At 36.2% G+C, this 24,112-nt stretch overlaps 1 protein-coding gene and 2 pseudogenes across 1 annotated transcript; 1 reads left to right on the top strand and 2 right to left on the bottom strand.

Annotated features, from left to right (window-relative positions):
• Window positions 1-1,688: 1,688 nt before the first annotated feature.
• LOC138311811 (ankyrin repeat, PH and SEC7 domain containing protein secG-like) lies at window positions 1,689-8,533 on the bottom strand. Its single transcript, XM_069252997.1, has 4 exons — window positions 8,033-8,533; window positions 3,066-3,249; window positions 2,736-2,855; window positions 1,689-2,629 (listed from the first exon to the last, which is right to left on the bottom strand). Exons 1-4 carry the CDS (start codon window positions 8,531-8,533, stop codon window positions 2,244-2,246), a joined length of 1,191 nt encoding a protein of 396 aa, XP_069109098.1. The 3' UTR covers window positions 1,689-2,243.
• LOC138311810 (uncharacterized) lies at window positions 8,506-22,332 on the bottom strand (annotated as a pseudogene).
• LOC138311808 (uncharacterized) lies at window positions 15,773-19,467 on the top strand (annotated as a pseudogene).
• Window positions 22,333-24,112: the final 1,780 nt, after the last annotated feature.

Raw genomic sequence — 24,112 nt, 5'->3', positions numbered from 1 at the left:
AGAGAAAATTCTGAAACGTCAGCGTCATCAGTTTCATAGTCAGAGCGGTACAACTGGTCAGATCGAATGTCTTAACAATAACCGTTATACCCCACAAGTACGTATTAAAACACAATCTTGACAATCATTTAATTAAAACAGTAAATTCATCTTGAAGCCTATATGATAACATTCAAATTATGACCGCATGCTTAGTCACAATCCAATATATATGCTTCGCTACATTGCTAACAAAATATTGCACATACATTTGATATAAAAAAAGTATTGCCTTTCGACATGTACTGCTAATTATTCATTCCATATAAACAGGGGTACTAGTTCAGTAACATAAGCACACATCAGCTGATCGTCAATCAGCTGATCTAACATTCCTTACAATATCATTCTTCATATAAGAGCGAAAAATTTGATCTGCGATTAAAGACATATCTTTGAATTATACTAACCATTGTACAAAAATCGTGAAAATTTTAAAGCTGCTAAACTTAACCTAAGTCCAAATTTTGACTCGTGAATATAACCAGTTATACGGTACTGGGGAAGTTAGTCTAAGACTTCTACACTGAGGCCGTTTTGACCAGTTATACATCCTGGGGAAGTTAGTCTAGGACTTCTACACTGAGGCCGTTTTTGACCAGTTATACATCACTGGGGAAGTTAGTCTAGGACTTCTACACTGAGGCCGTTTTGACCAGTTATACGGCACTGGGAAAGTTAGACTTCTAGTCTAAGATACTTCTAGTCAAGTTTACTGAGGTCGTTTTGACCAGTTATACGGCACTGGGGAAGTTAGTCTAAGACTTCTACACTGAGGCCGTTTTTGACCAGTTATACATCAACTGGGGAAGTTAGTCTAAGACTTCTACACTGAGGTCGTTTTGACCAGTTATACGGCACTGGGGAAGTTAGTCTAAGACTTCTACATTGAGGCCGTTTTGATAAGCACCATTTTAACAAAAATCATGTTTTGAGTATGACTATTTTCTTAATTGAACGATTTCGAGCTTTTTTATTCAATGCCTCCTTAATGTCATATCTGTGTGCTACCAAACACATGAGAAATAACGAATGTACCTTATTTAACACTCGCCATACACACATATAGAGGTCAAAAGGTCATCAAACGTTCGTGCTTTCATAAAGCCCCATATGTGTGTAGTAACATATTGGCAAGGGAAACGTAACTAGGAGTACACTATACATGGACCTTAACTGGGTAGCAAGGGAGGTAATAGACGCCATCTATCTTGACTGGGACCGGTTTTTTTTTCGGTAAACCCAATTTGACTGAAAACTATTTTCATCGTGGAGACGTTTTGACGGTAACCCTTTTTCCGCTTGAATTATTTTTGACCGGGGCAATTGTAACGGTTTTGGTATTCTTACTGGGCTCATTAACATGAAAGTTGATTGGTTTTTTGAGGTCATTTTTAAGTAATACATCTTGGATCCCGTTTTTCACTGTGGGGTAATTTGCGCGTGATCGATTTGAACCCAGTTTTTAAGTGAGCCTGTTTTAAAATGAATGTTTTACAATGGAACCACAATGGAGCCGGTTAGACTTAATGCGTTATTATACGCAGGGTCTGTTTTGACCGAGGCTTCATTTACTCGAAGATTAACGGTTTCTTTATCGACCAAATGTTTCTTCATAAACGACCGTATGCTTCTACATATAACGACCGCATACCTCCACATAAGCAACCACACGCCTCCACATAAATGACCACATGTCTCCACATAAACGACCGCATGCCTCAACATAAATGACCACATGTCTCTACATAAACGACCGCATACCTCTACATAAACGACCACATTCATCCATATAAACGACCGCATGCGTCAACATAAAACGACAGCATGCTTCTTCATAAACAACCGCATCCCTCTACATAAATGACCACGTGCTTCTCCGTACCGTAAAACGAACGCATGCTTCCACATAAACGACCACATGCCTCCACATAAACGACCGCATGCGTCAACATAAACGACAGCATGCTTCTCCATAAACAACCGCATCCCTCTACATAAATGACCATGCTTGTACATCAGTGTGCCAGTTTCTTTGCCATACATTCATGTGGAATATAGAATATTGGTTTCGTCCATTATCATCAGTGTCATATATAAACTCTGATTGTGTGTCACACAATATCACTATCCAACGTGCATCATAAACTTGACATGTTTCTTATCATACTATACTACAAAGGCAAGAGCTACAAGTTCGCGTGTTATTTTTTCGCAAACAACTGAACAAGATGTAAGTACATAGATTTGTTCTCTGAGTTTATCTGTGCCATGTCTAAAACAGAACTCCCGTTTGTAGTAAGCATGGTTGTGATGTCGTACTTGCCTCCTGTTTTCTCTACGTACTGTTTTACGTGACGCTCACACTCTGTAAACAGGTCTACATCTGATGTAAACCGTGCTATAGCATGTAGACAATTATACCCTTCCTCAGTTACAACCGTGGTTAGTGTCGGGTACAACTCACACAGCTGTAAACAAAGCTCTTTGTGTCCATTAGAACAACTATAATGTAATATTGTTTCCCCTTCGTTAGTTACAGCTGTGGTTAGTGTTGGGTACAACTCACACAACTGTAAAACTAAGCTCCCTGTGTCCATTTAGAGCAACTATAATGTAATATTGTTTCCCCCGTTCGTTAGTTACAGCCGTGGTTAGTGTTGGGTACAACTCACACAACTGTAAACTAAGCTCACTGTGTCCATTACCGCAACTATTATGTAATGTTGTCAATCCTTCGTTAGTTACAGCTGTGGTTAGTGTTGGGTACAACTCACACAGCTGTAAACTAAGCTCTCTGTGTCCATTAGAACAACGTCTATTATGTAATATTGTTTCCTCTTTGTTAGTTACAGCTGTGGTTAGTGTCGGGTACAACTCACACAAACTGTAAACTAAGCTCTCCGTGTCCATTAGAACAACTGGCATGTAATATTGTTTTCCCTTCGTTAGCTACAGCTGTGGTTAGTGTTGGGTACAACTCACACAGCTGTAAACTAAGCTCACTGTGTCCATTTATACAACTCTCAAATGCAATATTGTCAATCCGTCGTTAGTTACAGCTGTGGTTAGTGTTGGGTACAACTCACACAGCTGTAAACTAAGCTCACTGTGTCCATTACCGCAACTATTATGTAATATTGTCAATCCTTCGTTAGTTACAGCTGTGATTAGTGTTGGGTACAACTCACACAGCTGTAAACTAAGCTCCTGTGTCCATTTCATACAACTAATATGTAATATTGTCAATCCCCTTTGTTAGTTACAGCTGTGGTTAGTGTTGGGTACAACTCACACAGCTGTAAACTAAGCTCCCTGTGTCCATTTATACAACTAATATGTAATATTGTTTCCCCTTTTAGTTACAGCTGTGGTTAGTGTTGGGTACAACTCACACACTGTAAACTAAGCTCTTGTGTCCATTCATACAACTAATGTAATATTGTGTCCTTTGTTAGCAGCTGTGGTTAGTGTTGGGTACAACTCACACAACTGTAAACTAAGCTCTTGTGTCCATTAGAACAACTCATGTAATATTGTTTCCCCTTTGTTAGTTACAGCTGTGTGGTTAGTGTTGGGTACAACTCACACAGCTGTAAACTAAGCTCTCCTGTGTCCATTAGATACAACTAATATGTAATATTGTTTCCCCTTTGTTAGTTACAGCTGTGGTTAGTGTTGGGTACAACTCACACAACTGTAAACTAAGCTCCCTGTGTCCATTCATACAACTAATATGTAATATTGTTTCCCCTTTGTTAGTTACAGCTGTGGTTAAGTGTTGGGTACAACTCACACAACTGTAAACTAAGCTCTACTGTGTCCATTAGAACAACTCGGCATGTAATATTGTTTCCCTTTGTTAGTTACAGCTGTGGTTAGTGTTGGGTACAACTCACACAACTGTAAACTAAGCTCACTGTGTCCATTAGAACAACTCTAATGTAATATTGTCAATCCGTTGTTAGTTACAGCTGTGGTTAGTGTTGGGTACAACTCACACAGCTGTAAACTAAGCTCACTGTGTCCATTAGAACAACTGGCATGTAATATTGTTTCCCCTTTGTTAGTTACAGCTGTGGTTAGTGTTGGGTACAACTCACACAGCTGTAAACTAAGCTCACTGTGTCCATTTATCCTGAACAACTGTGTTAGTACGCTTGGTAGTGTAATATTGTCAATCCTTCCATTTGTTAGTTACAGCTGTGGTTAGTGTTGGGTACAACTCACACAGCTGTAAACTAAGCTCCTGTGTCCATTATACAACTCTGCATGTAATATTGTCAATCCGTTGTTAGTTACAGCTGTGGTTAGTGTTGGGTACAACTCACACAGCTGTAAACTAAGCTCTTTGTGTCCATTCATACAACTCTCAATGTAATATTGTCAATCCGTTACAGCTGTGGTTAGTGTTGGGTACAACTCACACAGTGTAAACTAGTCTTGTGGTTTATACAACTCACACATGTAATATTGTCCTCGTCTTAGTTACAGCTGTGGTTAGTGAGGGGTACAACTCACACAAGTGTAAACTAAGCTCCTGTGTCCATTTATACAACTCGATGTAATATTGTCAATCCGTTGTTAGTTACAGCTGTGGTTAGTGTTGGGTACAACTCACACAGCTGTAAACTAAGAGTTCTTGTGTCCATTTATACAACTCTCATGTAATATTGTCAATCCGTTGTTAGTTACAGCTGTGGTTAGTGTTGGGTACAACTCACACAGCTGTAAACTAAGCTCTGTGTCCAATACAACTCTATGTAATATTGTCAATCCGTTGTTAGTTACAGCTGTGGTTAGTGTTGGGTACAACTCACACAGCTGTAAACTAAGCTCTGTGTCCATATACAACTCGATGTAATATTGTCATCCGTTGTTAGTTACAGCTGTGGTTAGTGTTGGTACAACTCACACAGCTGTAAACTAAGCTCTTGTGTCCATTTATACAACTCTCATGTAATATTGTCAATCCGTTGTTAGTTACAGCTGTGGTTAGTGTTGGGTACAACTCACACAGCTGTAAACTAGCTCTTTGTGTCCATTTATACAACTCTCATGTAATATTGTCAATCCGTTGTTAGTTACAGCTGTGGTTAGTGTTGGGTACAACTTACACAGCTGTAAACTAAGCTCTCTGTGTCCATAATAACAACTACAGGATGTAATATTGTCAATCCGTTGTTAGTTACAGCTGTGGTTAGTGTTGGGTACAACTCACACAGCTGTAAACTAAGCTCCCTGTGTCCATAGAACACAACTCTAATGTAATATTGTCAATCCGTTGTTTAGTTACAGCTGTGGTTAGTGTTGGGTACAACTCACACAGCTGTAAACTAAGCTCCCTGTGTCCATTTAACAACTCTCAGATGTAATATTGTCAATCCGTTGTTAGTTACAGCTGTGGTTAGTGTTGGGTACAACTCACACAGCTGTAAACTAAGCTCTCTGTGTCCATTTATAACAACTCTCGTGTAATATTGTCAATCCGTTGTTAGTTACAGCTGTGGTTAGTGTTGGGTACAACTCACACAGCTGTAAACTAAGCTCTCTGTGTCCATAATAAGAAACTGCATGTAATATTGTCAATCCGTTGTTAGTGACAGCTGTGGTTAGTGTTGGGTACAACTCACACAGCTGTAAACTAAGCTCTTTGTGTCCATTATAACAACTAAAATGTAATATTGTCGTTTCCGTGTTAGTGACAGCTGTGGTTAGTGTTGGGTACAACTCACACAGCTGTAAACTAAGCTCTTTGTGTCCATTAGAACAACTATAATGTAATATTGTCGATCCGTGTTAGTGACAGCTGTGGTTAGTGTTGGGTACAACTCACACAGCTGTAAACTCAAGCTCTTTGTGTCCATTGAACACTAAAATGTGTAATATTGTCGATCCCGTGCTTAGTTACAGCTGTGGTTAGTGTTGGGTACAACTCACACAGCTGTAAACTAAGCTCTCTTTGTCCATTAGAACAACTATAATGTAATATTGTTTTCCCTGTGTTAGTTACAGCTGTGGTTAGTGTTGGGTACAACTCACACAGCTGTAAACTAAGCTCCCTCTGTCCATAAGAACAACTTTCATGTAATATTGTCAATCCGTTGTTAGTTACAGCTGTGGTTAGTGTTGGGTACAACTCGCACAGCTGTAAACTGAGCTCTTTGTGTCCATTTATACAACTCTCATGTAATATTGTCAATCCGTTGTTAGTTACAGCTGTGGTTAGTGTTGGGTACAACTTACACAGCTGTAAACTAAGCTCTTTGTGTCCATTTATACAACTCGAATGTAATATTGTCAATCCGTCCTTCGTTACAGCTGTTGTTAGTGTTGGGTACAACTCACACAGCTGTAAACTAAGCTCCCTGTGTCCATGAGAACAACTCAGATGTAATATTGTCAATCCGTTGTTAGTAACAGCTGTGGTTAGTGCTGGGTACAACTCACACAGCTGTAAACTAAGCTCTAAGTGTCCATTTATACAACTCTCATGTAATATTGTCAATCCGTTGTTAGTTACAGCTGTGGTTAGTGTTGGGTACAACTCACACAGCTGTAAACTGAGCTCTTTGTGTCCATTTATACAACTCTCATGTAATATTGTCAATGCGTTGTTAGTTACAGCTGTGGTTAGTGTTGGGTACAACTTACACAGCTGTAAACTAAGCTCCCTATGTCCATAATAACAACTGGCATGTAATATTGTCAATCCGTTGTTAGCGACAGCTGTGGTTAGTGCTGGGTACAACTCACTCAGCTGCAAACTGAGCTCTTTGTGTCCATTTATACAACTCGAATGTAATATTGTCAATCCGTCCTTCGTTACAGCTGTGGTTAGTGCTGGGTACAACTCACACAGCTGTAAACTAAGCTCTTTGTGTCCATTTATACAACTCTCATGTAATATTGTCAATCCGTCGTTAGTGACAGCTGTGGTTAGTGTTGGGTACAACTCACACAGCTGTAAACTAAGCTCTGAGTGTCCATTTATACAACTCTCATGTAATATTGTCAATCCGTCGTTAGTGACAGCTGTGGTTAGTGCTGGGTATAACTCACACAGCTGTAAACTGAGCTCTTTGTGTCCATTTATACAACTCGCATGTAATATTGTCAATCCGTTTTTAGTTACAGCTGTGGTTAGTGTTGGGTACAACTCGCACAGCTGTAAAATAAGCTCCCTCTTTCCATTAAAACAACTCAGATGTAATATTGTCAATCCTTCGTTAGTTACAGCTGTGGTTAGTGTTGGGTACAACTCACACAGCTGTAAACTGAGCTCTTTGTGTCCATTTATACAACTCTCATGTAATATTGTCAATCCGTTGTTAGTTACAGCTGTGGTTAGTGTTGGGTACAACTTACACAGCTGTAAACTAAGCTCTCTGTGTCCATAATAACAACTGGCATGTAATATTGTCAATCCGTTGTTAGTGACAGCTGTGGTTAGTGCTGGGTACAACTCACACAGCTGTAAACTGAGCTCTTTGTGTCCATTTATACAACTCTCATGTAATATTGTCAATCCGTTGTTAGTTACAGCTGTGGTTAGTGTTGGGTACAACTCACACAGCTGTAAACTAAGCTCTGAGTGTCCATTTATACAACTCTCATGTAATATTGTCAATCCGTCGTTAGTGACAGCTGTGGTTAGTGTTGGGTACAACTCACACAGCTGTAAACTGAGCTCTTTGTGTCCATTTATACAACTGGCATGTAATATTGTCAATCCGTTGTTAGTTACAGCTATGGTTAGTGTTGGGTACAACTCACACAGCTGTAAACTGAGCTCTTTGTGTCCATTTATACAACTGGCATGTAATATTGTTTCACCGCCGTTAGTTACAGCTGTGGTTAGTTTTGGGTACAACTCACACAGCTGTAAACTAAGCTCCCTGTGTCCATAATGACAACTCAGATGTAATATTGTCGACCCGTTCATGTCCACTAATTGTGACATGTACTGACCACATACACAATCTCTATGTACCACATTCCCAGCTTCTGACTCACACTTATGTTGTTCGTCTTCAACTCTACACAAAGATTTCATAACTGGTTTTTTTAATGTATTAAACATATCATAGCTTCCCTTCGCTACCACATAATAGAACGGACTCATTCCCTTATCATCGATGTCATTTACTAAGTTTGGATATGTTTCACACAATATAGTCACCATTTCCTTTCTGTCATACAAACACGCCTGATGTAGAACATTGATATTGGGATGACTACTAAGCAGTGACTTGTCTGCCCTCGCTGTATGTATGACATCGTACTTAAGTAGTTTACGTAATAGCAGTACACTACCACCCTCCACTATACAAAACGGTGTGATATCGTCAGGTGTGACACCCTTAGACAGGAGGTACGTGACACTACTTTCTGATCCAGTATAACATGCACCATTTAATAAGGCAGATTTGATCAGGTGGCGCAGGTTTTTATCAGCATTCTGAGTCTCTAACCAGCTGATAAATCCTTGCATAATTATAGTATCTGTCCACACATCTAATGTAGCTAAACACTCGTACTCACGAAAGTCCTTGTACTGTTCGGTACCAACATATTTAAATTCTTTCAGTGTTCGTTCATACAAGGCATTGATTTGGGACATCTGATGATATAATGATCCTATTTGGAGTGTTTAAAGTTGTAGCTAAATAACTGAGGGATTTTTTGTGACAATTTCGTATGTAGCCAATAGGAGTTTTTTCTCCATACAAAAGTGCAACTGTTTCCTCAATAGAGTCATGGTTGAACTTGTAACATTGATAGTGATTTTTTCCTCTTTCTGTTAATTCTTTTTTTACCAGCCAATCCAACAGACATTCTAATGACTCTTTTACGAATTCAGCTTTCTTCTTTTTTGTGTGAGTCAGCTCAGATGCTTGAAAGACATTGACAACGTCAACAGCGAACGCTGCTTTCATTTCTTCCTGTTCGTCTATGTCTATATTTTCAATAGATGGGTCTAAATCATGTTCAACCACTTCGCCTCCATTGAGAAACAGGTAAAGCAAGCTGGAAAATTTACCGGCTTCTAATCTAGATAGAGAAGATTTCAAATACTGAAAAGGTCTTTCAAAAAACTTGACTCTGTCTATTTGTAGAGAGGGTGTGTGTCTTTAAATAATCTACAACACTGGGGAAACCCAATGTTTGGAGCAGATTTAACAATTTGTTTTTCTTCATCATATGTCCATTTAGTAAATTCATGTTTAGGAACATACAACCTTAGCAACTTCAATTTTTCATCTTCATTTGTATATTTACTGAGCTCTATCAAATTTTGTTCACAAAACAAGTTTTGCAAGTCATTTCCATGTGCAAATAAGTTTTGCACACCGTTTAGAAAGTTCGAAATTTCACTCCGAATAGTTATGACCATATAATTTGCCTCCGTGTTGTATCCGCATAGTTTTGACATAACATCTTTCTCTCGTTTCACCCATTCTGTAACATCTGATTGACTTACAACATTCTTTCCAAAGATATTATCTATAAAAATAACAAATTGTGACTTTGGCGCCACCAAATCTAAGTCCTTTATATCGTGTAGTTGTAGCGGTTGTCGACATCCATTTTGTTGCACTTGATCCAAGCACAGCAAACGGAGAAGTTCAAGAGCAATAGACGATTTCCCGTCTCCTGAGTTTCCCTGTATTACAACGATTTTATTCTCCACAAGCTTTTGCCGGGCATCCTCGAAACTTTTTGTATGTAGAAACTGGTAGTTTTCTGTTTCTTTTGTTATTAAAGATTTTGTTGTGTCTGTAAATAACACAAGTCAATTCGCTAGAAATAGTCCTAAAAGGAACTTTAATGTGTATATCTCTCCTAATGATCAGGCAATACAGTTCAGGATCATTTTAAACTCCTAACATGAACAAATATAGGATGCGGCTAAATTGCAGAATTTATCTATAATTTTCGAGAGAGAAGTGGAAAGATGTTTGTGAAATTGGAAAATAGCTAATAACAAAGCAAAACCATTAAAAGGCAAGATGAAAGGGCAATCTTAGTACGTGAAAATATCATTAATAAACAAGGGCCCAGTGGGCACGAATCGCTCACCTGGTAACCATGGTGCATACTTAACACATAAGAATTTCTATGTATGACCCAGGAAATGTCTGGTCATTAAACCTGAGAAGATGCTGTTTAAAGATTTTAGCCTATTTGTCCCCTATTACCTTCAAGCGTATTCTTTTGAACAGACTTCCAGCATACCACAGGACCAATATCAGGTCTCTAGGTCTCTCAGTTATTTACGAGAAGTCGTTGCAAGATTTTAGCCTATTTCACGACTATGGCACTGAATGACAATCAAAGCCATTCATTTGAACAAAAGTGGTAGCCATTCATCACCAATGTTTACAATAATTTGTATAACAATTTCAGCCTATTGGACCCCTGTGCCCTTGATTGAAGGTCAAGGTCATTCACTGGAAATAACTTTGTAGCTCCCAGCATGTCAAAGGCCCAAGGCTTCTTTGTAATTGACATAAATTCTGTTAAAGATGTTATCCTATTTGGATAAGGGTACCTTTGCATGAAAATCAAAGTCACTTATTTAAATAAACTTGGTAGCCCTTATCCCAGCTTGTTACAATATAAGAATCCTGGGCCTTTCAGTTATAAGTCGTTGGGATGAAAATTTAGCACATATTAACTGATCAAAACTCCCCAAGTAACAATTACATCAGGTCATGATGCCATATTGAATTAACAAAAGAAAAAAATGGCATAACTTTATTTGTTGATCAAATGTGAAATATGAGGCATCGATGTGACTGGAAAGACGAACATAGAACTTCAAAGATATTCTTACAAGAAGTCCAAACACCACATACAACACGGTCAAATATTACATAATTATGCAGTTTATATTAGTGGGTTGTTTTAATACAAAAAGAGTCAACTAGGCTAATTAACAATTAAGACATTATTCGCCGCAGAACTTTTCAGAAGAAGTTGTTAGATTATGACTCGACTACTCTTATTTAAAAAGTAGGCCAAGGTCATTCAAATAAATAAAATTGAAATTGCTTTATCCAGCATGCTATAGGCCCAATATGCCAGCTCTTAACTCCTTTCCTTTCACAAATAGAGAAACCCTTGATTTCAGAATACTACAGGCCAAATACCTGGTCCTTAATAAACTTAATAGTCCTTCATGTCTGATGCCAGGTCTCTAGGACTCTTAGTTATAGATATATCGTTTAAAAGTTTTGCTTATTTGACACATGCGATCTTGAATGGCTGATGTCCTATCTATTTCATTTATACACAAGGGGCCAATGGGCCTTAACGGTCATCTGAGTTCTAATATAGAATATTACAATGATGTTTTAGCACGTTTTGGCGCCCATGCTCTCACCAGACTTGATATCATTGAGAACTAATGAAAACACATTAAAATTTTGATTTTAAGAAGCGAGTTATCGATTTGACCCTTCAATCTATGAGGAATGTTTAATTCGCTCACGACTGTGAGTTAAAATTAAATGGGTTTTTTTTGTTTGTTTTTTTGTTTTTGTACTTTTTGCCATTTTGAATCAGGGTGATTTTAGAGGAGTGTTAAGCCATAGCCAATTTGGCTATACATGTAATGTTAAAATGCTATTTCATGCTAATAGTTTTAACCAGATATGACTTATCATAATGATCAAACATATGATTACCCTATATAAACTATAGTATATTTGACTCCCTCCCCAGGGGAAAACCTGAGACCCTGTAGGGCCATCAAATTCACAAATTTTGTAAAGGGCCTTGAGACCTTTCAGTCCATGAAAAGTATTTGTTTCCACAAATTTTAGCTATTTTTAACTCCTATTGGTCCCTCACACAGTTCTCTTGGGGTATGCAATTCAGATAAAACGTTTGTGCAAAAGTGTTGTGAATTTGCTTCAAAAGTAGAAAACGTCGAAAAAGGAAATTGTTTACAGACACACGACGGACGACGACGGACAAAAGGCGAATAGAATAGGTATTACGTGACCTAAACGTCAATAAAATCTTGTTAAAATTGAAAACGAAACGGGGGCACAATATAAGGTCACTAAAGCTTCTTTGTTATTGGCAAGAAGTCGTTGAAATATTTAAAGAAGATTGTCCCTATGATCTTAAATGAGAGAGGCATTTTTAGGTGCTTTAAATCATTTAGCATTTTAATATAATCTTAGTTGCATGTCTTGACTTGTAATATGATTAATAATTATTAAATGATTAAATATTTACTTATGTTGTCTATGTATTCGTTTTCCAAAATTGACTAAAACAACCGGGAAAGGTTTTCCATTATTTTTCTTGAATGGATATTTGTCAAAAACTTATATATTAAAAGAAATACACACTGTATACTTCATCAAACTTAATTTCCTACAAATGTCCAGTTTATGTATTTAAATGTAAACTTACCGATCATAGCTGCCAACTTAGGGTCTCGTCCTGAAAAAAAAAAATATAAGGATGTTCTTAATACCTAATTCAAAGATGCAAATCTCAGTAAAACGACTATCAAATTAAAATACATGTAGTAAGTAGATTTATCACCTAACTGGCCCGTCCAGCCATGTCATACGGCCATGTCATAATATCGTAAGACACATGTGTAATAACACTATTGTGACGTCCCAGGTAGCTTTGACGTCATAATCTTTATATGACGTCGCATGATTGTCTCAGTAGACAGAAAAGTCACATTAGAGCCGGATTTCTACTGTTTTATATAGAGTCACAATTAAAAAGTTTCACTTATATATCTATTAATAAAAGTCATGTGATAAATAGAATCTTACAATCTTGACAATGTAATATGAAATTTATCAAACTCGTTATATAACTTGATATGACACTCGCTGAAAGGCTCTTGGTATATCGAATTATGTAAGATTCCCTATTTAGTTAGTCTTACTATTACATTGATATGTCCTTTAGAACGCATTATAATCTGTATTCTGTCTGTACAGGGATTAACTAAAAAAATCGTGCACTCATTTTGATGAAGTCTCATAAACAATCGATCAGTTTCCCCACAAAGTGACTTTAACTTTTGTCGAGTTTTAATGTTACTGCCTCAAACTAGTTAATAACTAATATCATCAGCCATTTTGTTGGATTTATAAACTTCACAGGCCCAGAGTGTATGGTTCACATTGTTTGTTACGGAATACAATGTTATGAGTACTTCTTAAAGCGTTTATTTCCTAAAACTATTTTAAACACATGTCGCCCATTTAATTTTCCTTATTAGGCCTCGGCCTTACTGTCCAATGATTTGTATGGACAGATGAAATGACAACTAAACAATTTTAGTTCCCTCTAATTTTACTGGCAGGAGACTAATATACAAATTCGTCGACAACGAATAGCTATAGATAATATAAAGATTATCAATTTACCTCTGTTTTTCGGTGATAGTTGACTCATGGTACGAATGGTTTTCTTTATGCCAGCGACGTCTTCCCTTATGGTACCAACATCTTTCATAACAGATCTAATATCATGACCCATTAAAACCGTGGTACCAACATCACTCGCAGAACCGCCTTTGCCTGTTACAATATAATAGATAGGAGGATTATAAATTAGTGTTTTACTATTGTAATTTAAAGTTACAGTAACTTTAGATTTCAACTTTCTCGCAATTACAAAATTTAAAAGTACCGACAATCAATATATTTTAACGTTTGGAGTCTGTAAAATGTTTGCCATCAAACGAACGAAGAAAGCGGAAGATATCACACGTGGACATGGGATCGGAGCATGCGCGCTAGCTGGTACGTGCACATACTTCTGTCGGAAAGAGGTCGCTAAGTAAAAACAAACACACGTTTCTGCTATAAACTAATATTGCACGTGTCGGAATGCTAACAACAGCGTATATCTATATGTTATCAAGGGCGCTTCATTTAAAGAATTTTGAGGATTCAAAGTATCGATTGTGAATTATTGGTATTGTTTTGTTCGTCTAAGCGAGTAACACAATTATCACCACATAATACACACAGTGGGATTTTGTCATTTAAGGTTCCATCTAATGTAAAAGTTCACATGAAAGTAGCCAGACATTAATTTCCGTTTTTCTTCTTAGGTACATATCATTTTACAATAAAATTCTCATACAATATTTATGCAGTTGAGTTGATTATTTCCCCATTATTAGCAGAACACAAACATTGTGCTTTAGTATGGCAAGTCACTATTTTTAATGAAGGTACTGTAGAAATACAGACCCTAGTAAAAAAAAATACAGTATGTTTATCATAAATAAGAAATAGTTTTTTCTTACAAAAATGTATTATATGCTTCCACAGGGAGGGCAACCGGAAGGGGAATAACAAAGTAAAGCAGTAATAAGGACGGTGTTTGTGTATGTTCTTCCATGTGTTCTTCGTAATGGAGGCGGCCATATTGCTTTCATGCTTTCGTGATACATCGGTCAATAAATAACACAATATATCATAATCTTACATCGTACATGTATATCTCCAAAACGGGCTCCAATTACTATATATAGCTTTCGCTTATTACAAAGAACTTACCAAAAACATTGATCGTGCTTTGGCAATATATTCGTTGATGGATATGTCGTGCAACCGATTCCAAACCGAACGTAGCGTTGTATGATATATTCATACGCGCCAAAGTAGGTACGAAAGTTTTTTTAATTTTATAGATATTCTCAAATATTGAAAATTTTCATGAGTTAAATAGGTTGTATAAACTACAAAACCTATATTTGAACTATATCAAGCCTGTAACAGTTCAATACCCGAGTGGTTAATGATGGCGTATTTTGTTGTAGTAACTTCCGGTTTTACGTCAATCAGCGACTTCACGTGAAGTGAATGAAAACATTTAAGATCACAAGAAATCAAGAACAAGAAACAGGTAAATACATATGTCAATATTTTGTTTGACTCTCCTCATGATATAATTGATACTTTTGGTAGCGATTATAAACACTATTCTAACAGAATACCAGTATAAATATGCCATGTCGACATAGACATTGACATGACAGTTTGTGTGTCGGACATCAATTTTAAAACTTTTCTAAATATTTATTTTTTATTTCATTCTGCTGAACTTCATTTCTTCTGTATTTAACATAGTATGTAGGTTCTTATACCTGAAAATTATATGAATTAAAAGTTCACTTTGAGATATTCAATGTATGGAGGTACGTAAATGACACGTGGGTAATGGAAGTATTGTCATTATTGTGTTATTGAACACTAGTGAAGAGAATGGCAGCAAAGAAAAAGCGTTCGAGACTCTTTGGTAGAAGTACAGGTATTAATAGTGTCAGAAGGAGTCAAAGACATCCTGATCGTCCCACTTGTAAAGCTAAAAAATCACACAAACCTGGTATAATTTCTCATTAAAAATCACCAAAGTAAAACTAGCAAAGCAGTTTTTACACAATCGCAAAGAACAGAAGTCTGTGTATGTGTCCAGAATTATTCAAAATGGAAAACGACTTATTCTGAAAATAAGGAAAACCTTTCTCCATGAATTAAGTCCTCAAGGATACAGAATTGTAAATTTGGAGTCATTACAAACTCATATATCTGAAATAACTCAGCATGTATGCCAATGTCCAAAAGCTATACACTTATCCTGTAACGGTCAGTCACCAATTCTGATGTCCAACGACATTACCAATTTAGGACTTGCGTCTATCATACATGCACAGTGTAAAGGGTGTACAAAGATGTTTCAGTTTACTACAAGTCCGAAACTACCCAGTACAGGTAGTAATTTCCAACGTCATGCATTTGACATTAATGTGCGTGCAGTTTGGGGAAGCATAGCTACTGGGAATGGTCCCTCACACTTAAATGAAATGTTGTCAACCATGAATTCCCCCAGTTTATCCCCAAATAGTTTTATGGCTATTGAACAGGAAATCGGAGACTGCTGGCTAGTTACAACAGAAAATGCTAGAAGCAGGTGAGAAGGAAAGAAAACTGGCAATTGAGAGAGGGTCTTATCACCAGGGTGTACCTGCCTTTATAGTGTCATAACCGACGGGGGATGGAGTAAAAGGACACACTACAATGCAATGGGCGGAGTAGCGATAATCATTGGCAAAGAGACTGGCAAGTTGCTATATTTGGGTGTCCGAAATAAATACTGTATCATCTGTAGTACTTCACAAGTCCACCAAACAAATCCTAAACCACATACCTGTTACAAAAAACTGGTCTGAAGACAGTCAGTCAATGGAAGCCGAAATAATTGTTCAAGGTTTTAAGGAAGCTGAAACCGTGCATGGTGTTCGCTACATGAGAATTGTTGGAGATGGGGATAGCTCTGTATTTGCCAAAATTAGAGATGAAGTAGAAGGTTGGGGCCGAGATGTTTAAAAAGAAGAGTGTGCAAATCATACTTGTAAGTGTTACAGAAGTAATTTAGAGAAGTTGGTGTCTGACAATAATTTATACAAGGGAAAACATCACCTTACCAAAGCCACTCGCATACATCTAGTTTCTGCAGTTAGGTGTGCCATTAAAATGAGGTCTACTGAGTTGAAACAAGGTCAAGCATCACGTGTCACAGCCATACAAAAACTACGTCATGACATTAAAAATTCAGTTTTTCATGTTTTCGGCCTTCATTCCAACTGCTCCAATTTCTGTAAAGCTTCATCAGCTTCATCGTCAACAGCCACTGTTGATAGGCATGGTTCAGATATTTCCACACAAGATACCGATATATTTTCTGAGTCAGTTCTGGACAGAAGGTTCCTCCGAAACTTCACTAGAAGAAACAAGATTGGACACTGGCATCAACTACAGTAATGTGGAGCAATACATTATCCAAGATGTATCTCAGCTTCTTTCTAGAATTGCAGAAAAGGCAGATCGTCTCATTGGCAACAATACAACAAATTTGGCAGAAAACTGGATGAGTATTCGCTGCAAATTTGACGGAGGGAAGATGTACAATTTGTGTAGCAGAGGCTCATGGCAATGCAGATGCTATGCAGGAGGGTTGCGGATGAATTTTTGAGCCAAATGGTCACCATCTGTCTGGGAATTGACAACATCAACCAAAGCTGGATTTTTCTTCAACCGCATGTACCAAAGAAGAGAAACATCTCTTGCCAACTGTATCAAGTACAAATCAAAACCACAAACAATCAAAAACAGGTGGAAAAGGGGAAAAGGAAAATGAACAACCTCAAATGCACCAACTCCAAAAAAGCACGGAAATCTTATGGTCCGGAGGCTGTGGATGTAGCACCAGACATAACTACCTCGCAGTTAGATGAACAGAAGGCAGATTACCTAGCACTACACATCAATTTGACAGATGACCAGATGAAGAAAATTGCAACCAATACCAAACCTCAAGCTGCATCAGATATTTGGCATACTGAAAGAAAGAAACGTCTGACTGCATCAAATTTTGGACTTGTCATTCGCCGTAATCCTAAACTGCCTGTTACCAAGCTCATCCACAATCTTTTATATTCCAAATTCAAAGGCAACAGAGATACCAGAAATGGATTATTGCAAGAAAGAACAACTATTGAGGAATACAAATTAAACATGGCCGAGAAATGAGAAAGTAACATCTGTGGAGTCTTCTGGGTTGATAATAGATCAACAGTGCAGATATCTGGCAGCCAGCCCGGATGGAGTGGTGCATTTGGAATCTGGAGAAAGTGGATTGATTGAGATAAAAATCTTCTGCACTCCAAGCCAATCAATCTATATCAGGCTTCTGAAACCACCTCCAACTTTTGTCTAAAAACTGTTGATGGTATGTTAAAATTAAAAGAAAACCATATCTATTACTACCAGTGCCAAGGCCTCGTAAATATCTGTAACTCTCCATGGATTGGCTTTGTTGTGCGAACTCTCAATCCCTATCAGTTATTCATCCAACGTATCTACAAGGATGCTGATTTCTGGAAAAACTGCATGCTTCCAAAATTGAAATATTTTTATTTGAATGCTCTGTTACCAGAGCTGGCGTCACCTAGACAGGGAAAAACACCTGGAATTCGAGAGCCTGGTGTTTGGGTAAGTAACAGTGCCATAAAAGAATAGAAAGTCGATATTGATATCCCAAAACAATCCAAAGACAATCTGATAAAATTACACCTCTTCAGGATACACTATATTAGAGTACTTCCTAGTTACATAGTGTAATGTAGTGTAGAGTAAAGATCTGTATTTTAATCAGATTGCACTTACAATGTAATTACCATGTTATTACTCCAACATTGAATATCTCCAATTGTATTCTAAATAATGTTTCACAGTAGTATTGCATCTTGCGAAATGTACATTTGTTGTGAAGTTATTTTCTAAATATTAATATTATGTTTCTTATGTTTTCTACCACCTTATATCTACAGTATACCCCGAGCGCATCAGCTGGGAAGAAAAGGAAGCATAAGCAAGCAGCCCAAAACAGCCCTACAGATACTGATGACAGTTCTCCATGCAGTGATTCAGAAACAGTGTTGAGCATAGGAAACATGTAAGATTGAAAAGTTGTTGTACTGGCAGTATATATCAAACCATAGAAAACAAATGAAAGACCAGTAATTTGAGATATTTGGTTGTGTTTTGGTTTTATTCCCTTTATTCCCATAAATCTGTGGTGTATTATAAACTTTATCTCTCTGTCTTTTAAAGGTAAAGGTATTTCAACACCACTACCCCTCCATGTCTTGATTGAGAGTTTGACTCCCATGTGTGGCACTATGGTCCAACAATCTTGGCCCATAGTGCCCTCAAAAGAAGGCACCACTATATACATAATATCGTTCCCTTATACACTTTTCTTTATTTCTGTATGGAATTAGATACATGAAACACAGCGATTATATGTGTTATTTGTATTGCAGTTGTAAGACAAGAGCAAGCACAAGATCCCAAAGAAAAGTAAAGTTTGAAGGTAGGAGAATCAGACATCAATGGATTGTGGACAAGGACTCTGGCAAGACGGAATGGTTTAGGGGCAATGTTTTGAGTGTAGTATCAGGCAAGGATGGATTACATGGTAAGAGATACAACAATATTTATAAAAACATTTTCGATTTAAAAGTTAAGTCTAAAAATCCAATTTAAAAAATCTATTTCCGTTTCTGGCAGGGTGTATGCTACATATATACCTGAGATAAGTTGTTATTTTATAGATAATCACTACAAAAACCACCGTCAATATGCACACCCATGATATCATCTACATATGGCCACTGATGTTGCATGGACATCAAATTTCAATCAATAAATCATGAATTCAATATTAATTATTTATCATGTTTTGGGAATTCCTGATTCAGGTGCAGTTTATGAGATCAAGTATGATGGTGAAGATGATGCCTATGAAGTAGATGATTTACTAGCAGATTATGATAAGGCCTTAGTGCAATTTATAGATATTTAAGGGTAAGTAAAAAAAATTACATTTACTTGGGGTTATTCTAGAATTAACGAAATATGGGAGGGGGAAGGAGATTCTTATTAAAATTTGATGAGTGATCTGGGTAACTAACTATTTTTAGTAGTACTCGCAATAGAAAACCAATTTTCTATATTTCCATGCATGTTGGTGCCTCCCACCCATTCTTGGTGAATAATCTTGGAAAGGCCCTAAAATGAACCTTTTAAACATACTAGAAAAGAAAAATCCAATAATCCATGTACATGTGTACATACCTGGTAACTATTATCATGGCACCAACTCAGTTGTTAGGAAACCAAAATGTATATATTATATCTTAAGTAAGTGTAATAGGTGTAAAACATGTACTATTCCAGAGCATTTATATGCTTTCAGGTGTGTGTGAAGTAAATAAAACGGATATTACAGATACAGTTCAACAGATTTACTTTTAAGTAATTTTGGATTGTATTATCTCCCTTGGCCTGTATGGGCTTCCATACTTTCGTAAGGAAAGTAGTGCCATGTTTTAAAAATAGCCACATAATTGTGTACATCAACAATTTCTAAGATGCATTTTTAGAAGAATTGTTGTTTCTTACAATAGATGAAGTCCGCATTCCCTTCATTATAGATTGTGCTTTATATATTTGACAATTTTTAGGTGTTAAAATGTGTTTGTGTGAAAATTAATTTTTTTCCAAGTTCCACACAATTTGGCTGAAAATTCTTTTCTGAATCAAGGCATAATATTTTCATAGTTATATAAATATTCTATAGCGCTTACCGTTCATCACCATATATAATACTACATATTTCTTGTGTTATATACCTTCAATTATTGATGTGAAAATACATGACAAATTACATTAGATGGAACCTTAAACTGCAATGGCGTTGAGCTATATATATATCATGTATATTGTGACCTAACATGACCTATACCGGTTTAGTCAAATCTCCAGGTCAAATAAGCGTTCCTAATACATGCTATAAACAGAAGTAAACACAATGATCAGATCACTTGTATTTGGACTGTGGACTTACTACATTAAAATGTACATGTTTAGCATATTTTGCCAAAATTTACAATCAACTCAACAATCTTCGAGTCAACAATAATCTCTTATGTTAAGACGGATGCATAGACACTTTTTAACAACTACAAAAATAACTGGTTTGAACAAAGTCTTAAACCTTAAATGAATTACCTAACTATATTGTCTTGGTTAGTATAAATTGTTTGACCGCATAAAATTGTTTATGTGATTCTCACTTTTGCTTCCATCACTTTACAGACTACAGATGTCATGCTGACAGGCATAGTATAGTTTCCCGCTAAGGATTTGCCTCCCTTGTTGTAAATAGCCATACACGTGCTCGTTTCCTATCGTCGGGGATAGATTCCTTTCGCAGTGCCTGGCTAAATATTATACAAAGAGGGAGTAAATGAGCGGAGTTCTCTCTAAAGTGATTCTGGATACATGTTGTATTTCCTGTACAGTTATCTTATTGCAAGTTCTTCATGTCATCCCTACTATTTCGTTAGTATCGTAACTTCTGAAATGATGTGTTTGATTTTTTAGGTGGTACGCTTTCGCAGTAAAAGTATTTTTAAATTAATTACTTTCCCCTCTAGTGGCCCCCATGTCCCTGGAGAGGCGAGCCTACATAAACCTACGGACTCTTCGGGTCAAGTAAACTCAATGATGTCACATCAAGTGTTAACAAAGTTTTGTTTCTAAATGTGACGTAGACCTTTTCTATGTGTATATGACATGTAACCCTGAAATTAAAACTTCTCCTTCTTTATACATACGTGAGATATGCTTATATGCCGTGAGAGTACTGAAGAACTTGAGGCAGAAAACACGACCGAAAAAGTAGACAGAAGAAGGGACAGACAAAATGACAAATAGCCCCCTCTAGTTTTTACCGACAGGAAAATAAAAACGAATCCATCGACATCAAATCATTATATATAACATTTTGAAGATTATCAATTTACCTCTGTTTTTCGGTGATAGTTGTGACATGGTTCCGATACTTTTCCTCCATGCCAGCAACGTTTTTTCTTACGGTACTAACATCGTGACGCATTGGTACAACATCTTTCATAACAGATCCAATGTTACGACCTACTGAAGCTTCCTCTGACGTGCCAACAACATCCTTCGCAGAACCATCGTTGCCTGTCACAATATATAATAATAAAAATGAGTGCTTTTACTATTTTCCCTCATATTTTGCAAGCTATTTAAAACAAAAAGCTAATTAATAAACTATTGAACTTTTCTGGGTGAATGGGATAGGAATAACTTTTTCTTTTACCCTCTTGAATCATTGTTTCATAAACTCATTATATATTTTATCACATCTATATTGAAAAATAGTGAAAAAAACATTTTTATTTATGGAATATATATTCATATATTTTGAATTTTAACACTTTTGACTTTCCATATACGGCAGAATGTATCGGTCAGTATGTGCGGCAGGATATTTTTTTTTATTTGATAGTTGCTGTCGCCCACCTTTCTGAAGAATAGTTTTGATCTCTTTCTCCTTTCTTTTCACGTAGGTCGCTAGACTGGGTTTAAATCTTTTGTAGTCGTTCTGTAAAATAACCATAGTTCCCTATTGAAATTTTTTCATTATCCCGAAGTTTTTTGTAAAAGTTGGCTGATATATTGAATATCATCCGTGTCCCTTGGGGAAACAGGGGAGTTCTTGAACATGACTTTCAACCTTTGAAACTCTTTCTTCAGCAAATGTTTGATCAAGATATAGCTCCATATCATTGTTGACATAAACAGCTTTTTCATTGTCTTGACTTGTTGCCATTTTGATCAACAGGATGTGTGTCTGTCAAACCTGAAAAAAAGAAAAAGAATAAAGGACAATGGAAGTCATTGTAATAATATTGAGAGGTTTCTGGGTGTGTATGTAGTTGTTTTTATGATGTATACAAGGTAAAACAACACAAACAAGAGCCTCAGGAATTATAAATTTTTATGATACCTCGGATAAAATATCTATATTTCTTCATACCCTCATCTGAAAGAATATTATATTTTATTAGCTACACACATTAGTTAATATAATATATTGGCTACACACATTGGTTAATATAAAATATTGGCTACACACATGGGTGTAAAATTATATTATTGGCTATACACTTGAATAAATTATAATATTGGCTACACACATTGGTTAATATAATATTGGCTACACACATGGGTAAAATTATATTATTGGCTACACCACTTGGAATTAAATATAATATTTTGGCTACCACACATTGGTTTATAAATAATATTGGCTACACACATTGGTTAAATATAATATTAGCTACTATAGCTACACACATTGGTTAATATAATATTGGCTACACACATTGGTTTAATATAATATTGGCTACAAACATTGGTTAAATTTAATATTGGCTACACACATTGGTTAATTTAATATTGGCTACACACATTGGTTAATATAATATTGGCATACACACATTGGTTATTTTTAATTATTGGCTACACCACTTTGGTTAATTTAATATTGGCTACACACATTAGTTAATATAATATTGGCTTCACACATTAGTTAATATAATATTAGCTTTCACACATTAGTTTTATAATATAATATTGGCTTGCCTGCATGTACACATTGGTTAAGATAATAATTGGCTGCACACATGGGTAAAATTAAATTATTGGCTACACACTTGAATAAAAATATAATATTGGCTACACACATGGGTAAATATTATATTATTGCCTACACAATTGGATAAATATATCATTATTAATTGGCTACAAACATGAGCAAATATTATATTATTGGCTAACACAAATGGGTAATATATTATGTTATTGACTACACACGTGGGTAAATATTATGTTATTGGATACACACATTGGTAAATATTATCATTTTGGCTACACACATGGGTAAAATATTATATTCCATTGGCTACACACATGGGTAAATATTATATTATATTGGCTACATATATGGGTAAATATTATATTATTGGCTACACACATGAGTAAATATTTTATATTATGGCTACACACATGGGTAAATATTATTTCATTGGCTACACACATGGGTAAATATTTATATCATTGGCTACACACACATGAGTAAATATTATATTATTGTTACACACATGGTGTAAATATTATATCATTGTGACTACATACATGGATAAATATATTATTGGGGCTACAACACATGAGTAAAATAATTATATTATTGGGCATACACACATGGGTAAATATTAAATCATTGTCTACATTACATAACATGCGATTTTAAACATACATAAGGATGAACTTGACTAGGTTTTCACCCAGATATGGCATATAAGGATGGATATAATTGAATAGGTATTTAGCACATGTTATAGGAGTTATAAAAAAAAGTTTCATTCTAAATAAACCAAAAATTTGTGGTTTTATAGCTCATTACAAAATTTATCCTAGTTAATCCTTATATTCATTGTAACAATTATTAAAGCCTTTCTCTATGGTGCCTTTCTATGGTGTTTCAGTCAATCAGTGATGGCGTTTACAAACGGCGACGACATTTCGTTTGTTATGAGCATGATAACATAATGATTTTCAAGCCAACAAAAAAT

The sequence above is a fragment of the Argopecten irradians genome, unplaced genomic scaffold (genome assembly GCF_041381155.1).
Source record: "Argopecten irradians isolate NY unplaced genomic scaffold, Ai_NY scaffold_0123, whole genome shotgun sequence".
Classification (NCBI taxonomy): Eukaryota; Metazoa; Mollusca; class Bivalvia; order Pectinida; family Pectinidae; genus Argopecten; species Argopecten irradians.
This window is presented reverse-complemented; position numbering and strand designations above follow the sequence as displayed.

Excerpts from the sequence above, each read along its gene's own strand:
- LOC138311811 (XM_069252997.1), bottom strand. The coding sequence starts at position 8,533 with ATGCAAGGATTTATCAGCTGGTTAGAGACTCAGAATGCTGATAAAAAC. Across the intron at positions 3,250-8,032 it reads AGTCAGAAGCTGGGAATGTG|GAGCTTAGTTTACAGCTGTG; the intron begins GTACATAGAGAT and ends AAATGGACACAG. Across the intron at positions 2,856-3,065 it reads ATTGACAATATTGCATTTGA|GTTGTTCTAATGGACACAGA; the intron begins GAGTTGTATAAA and ends TACATAATAGAC.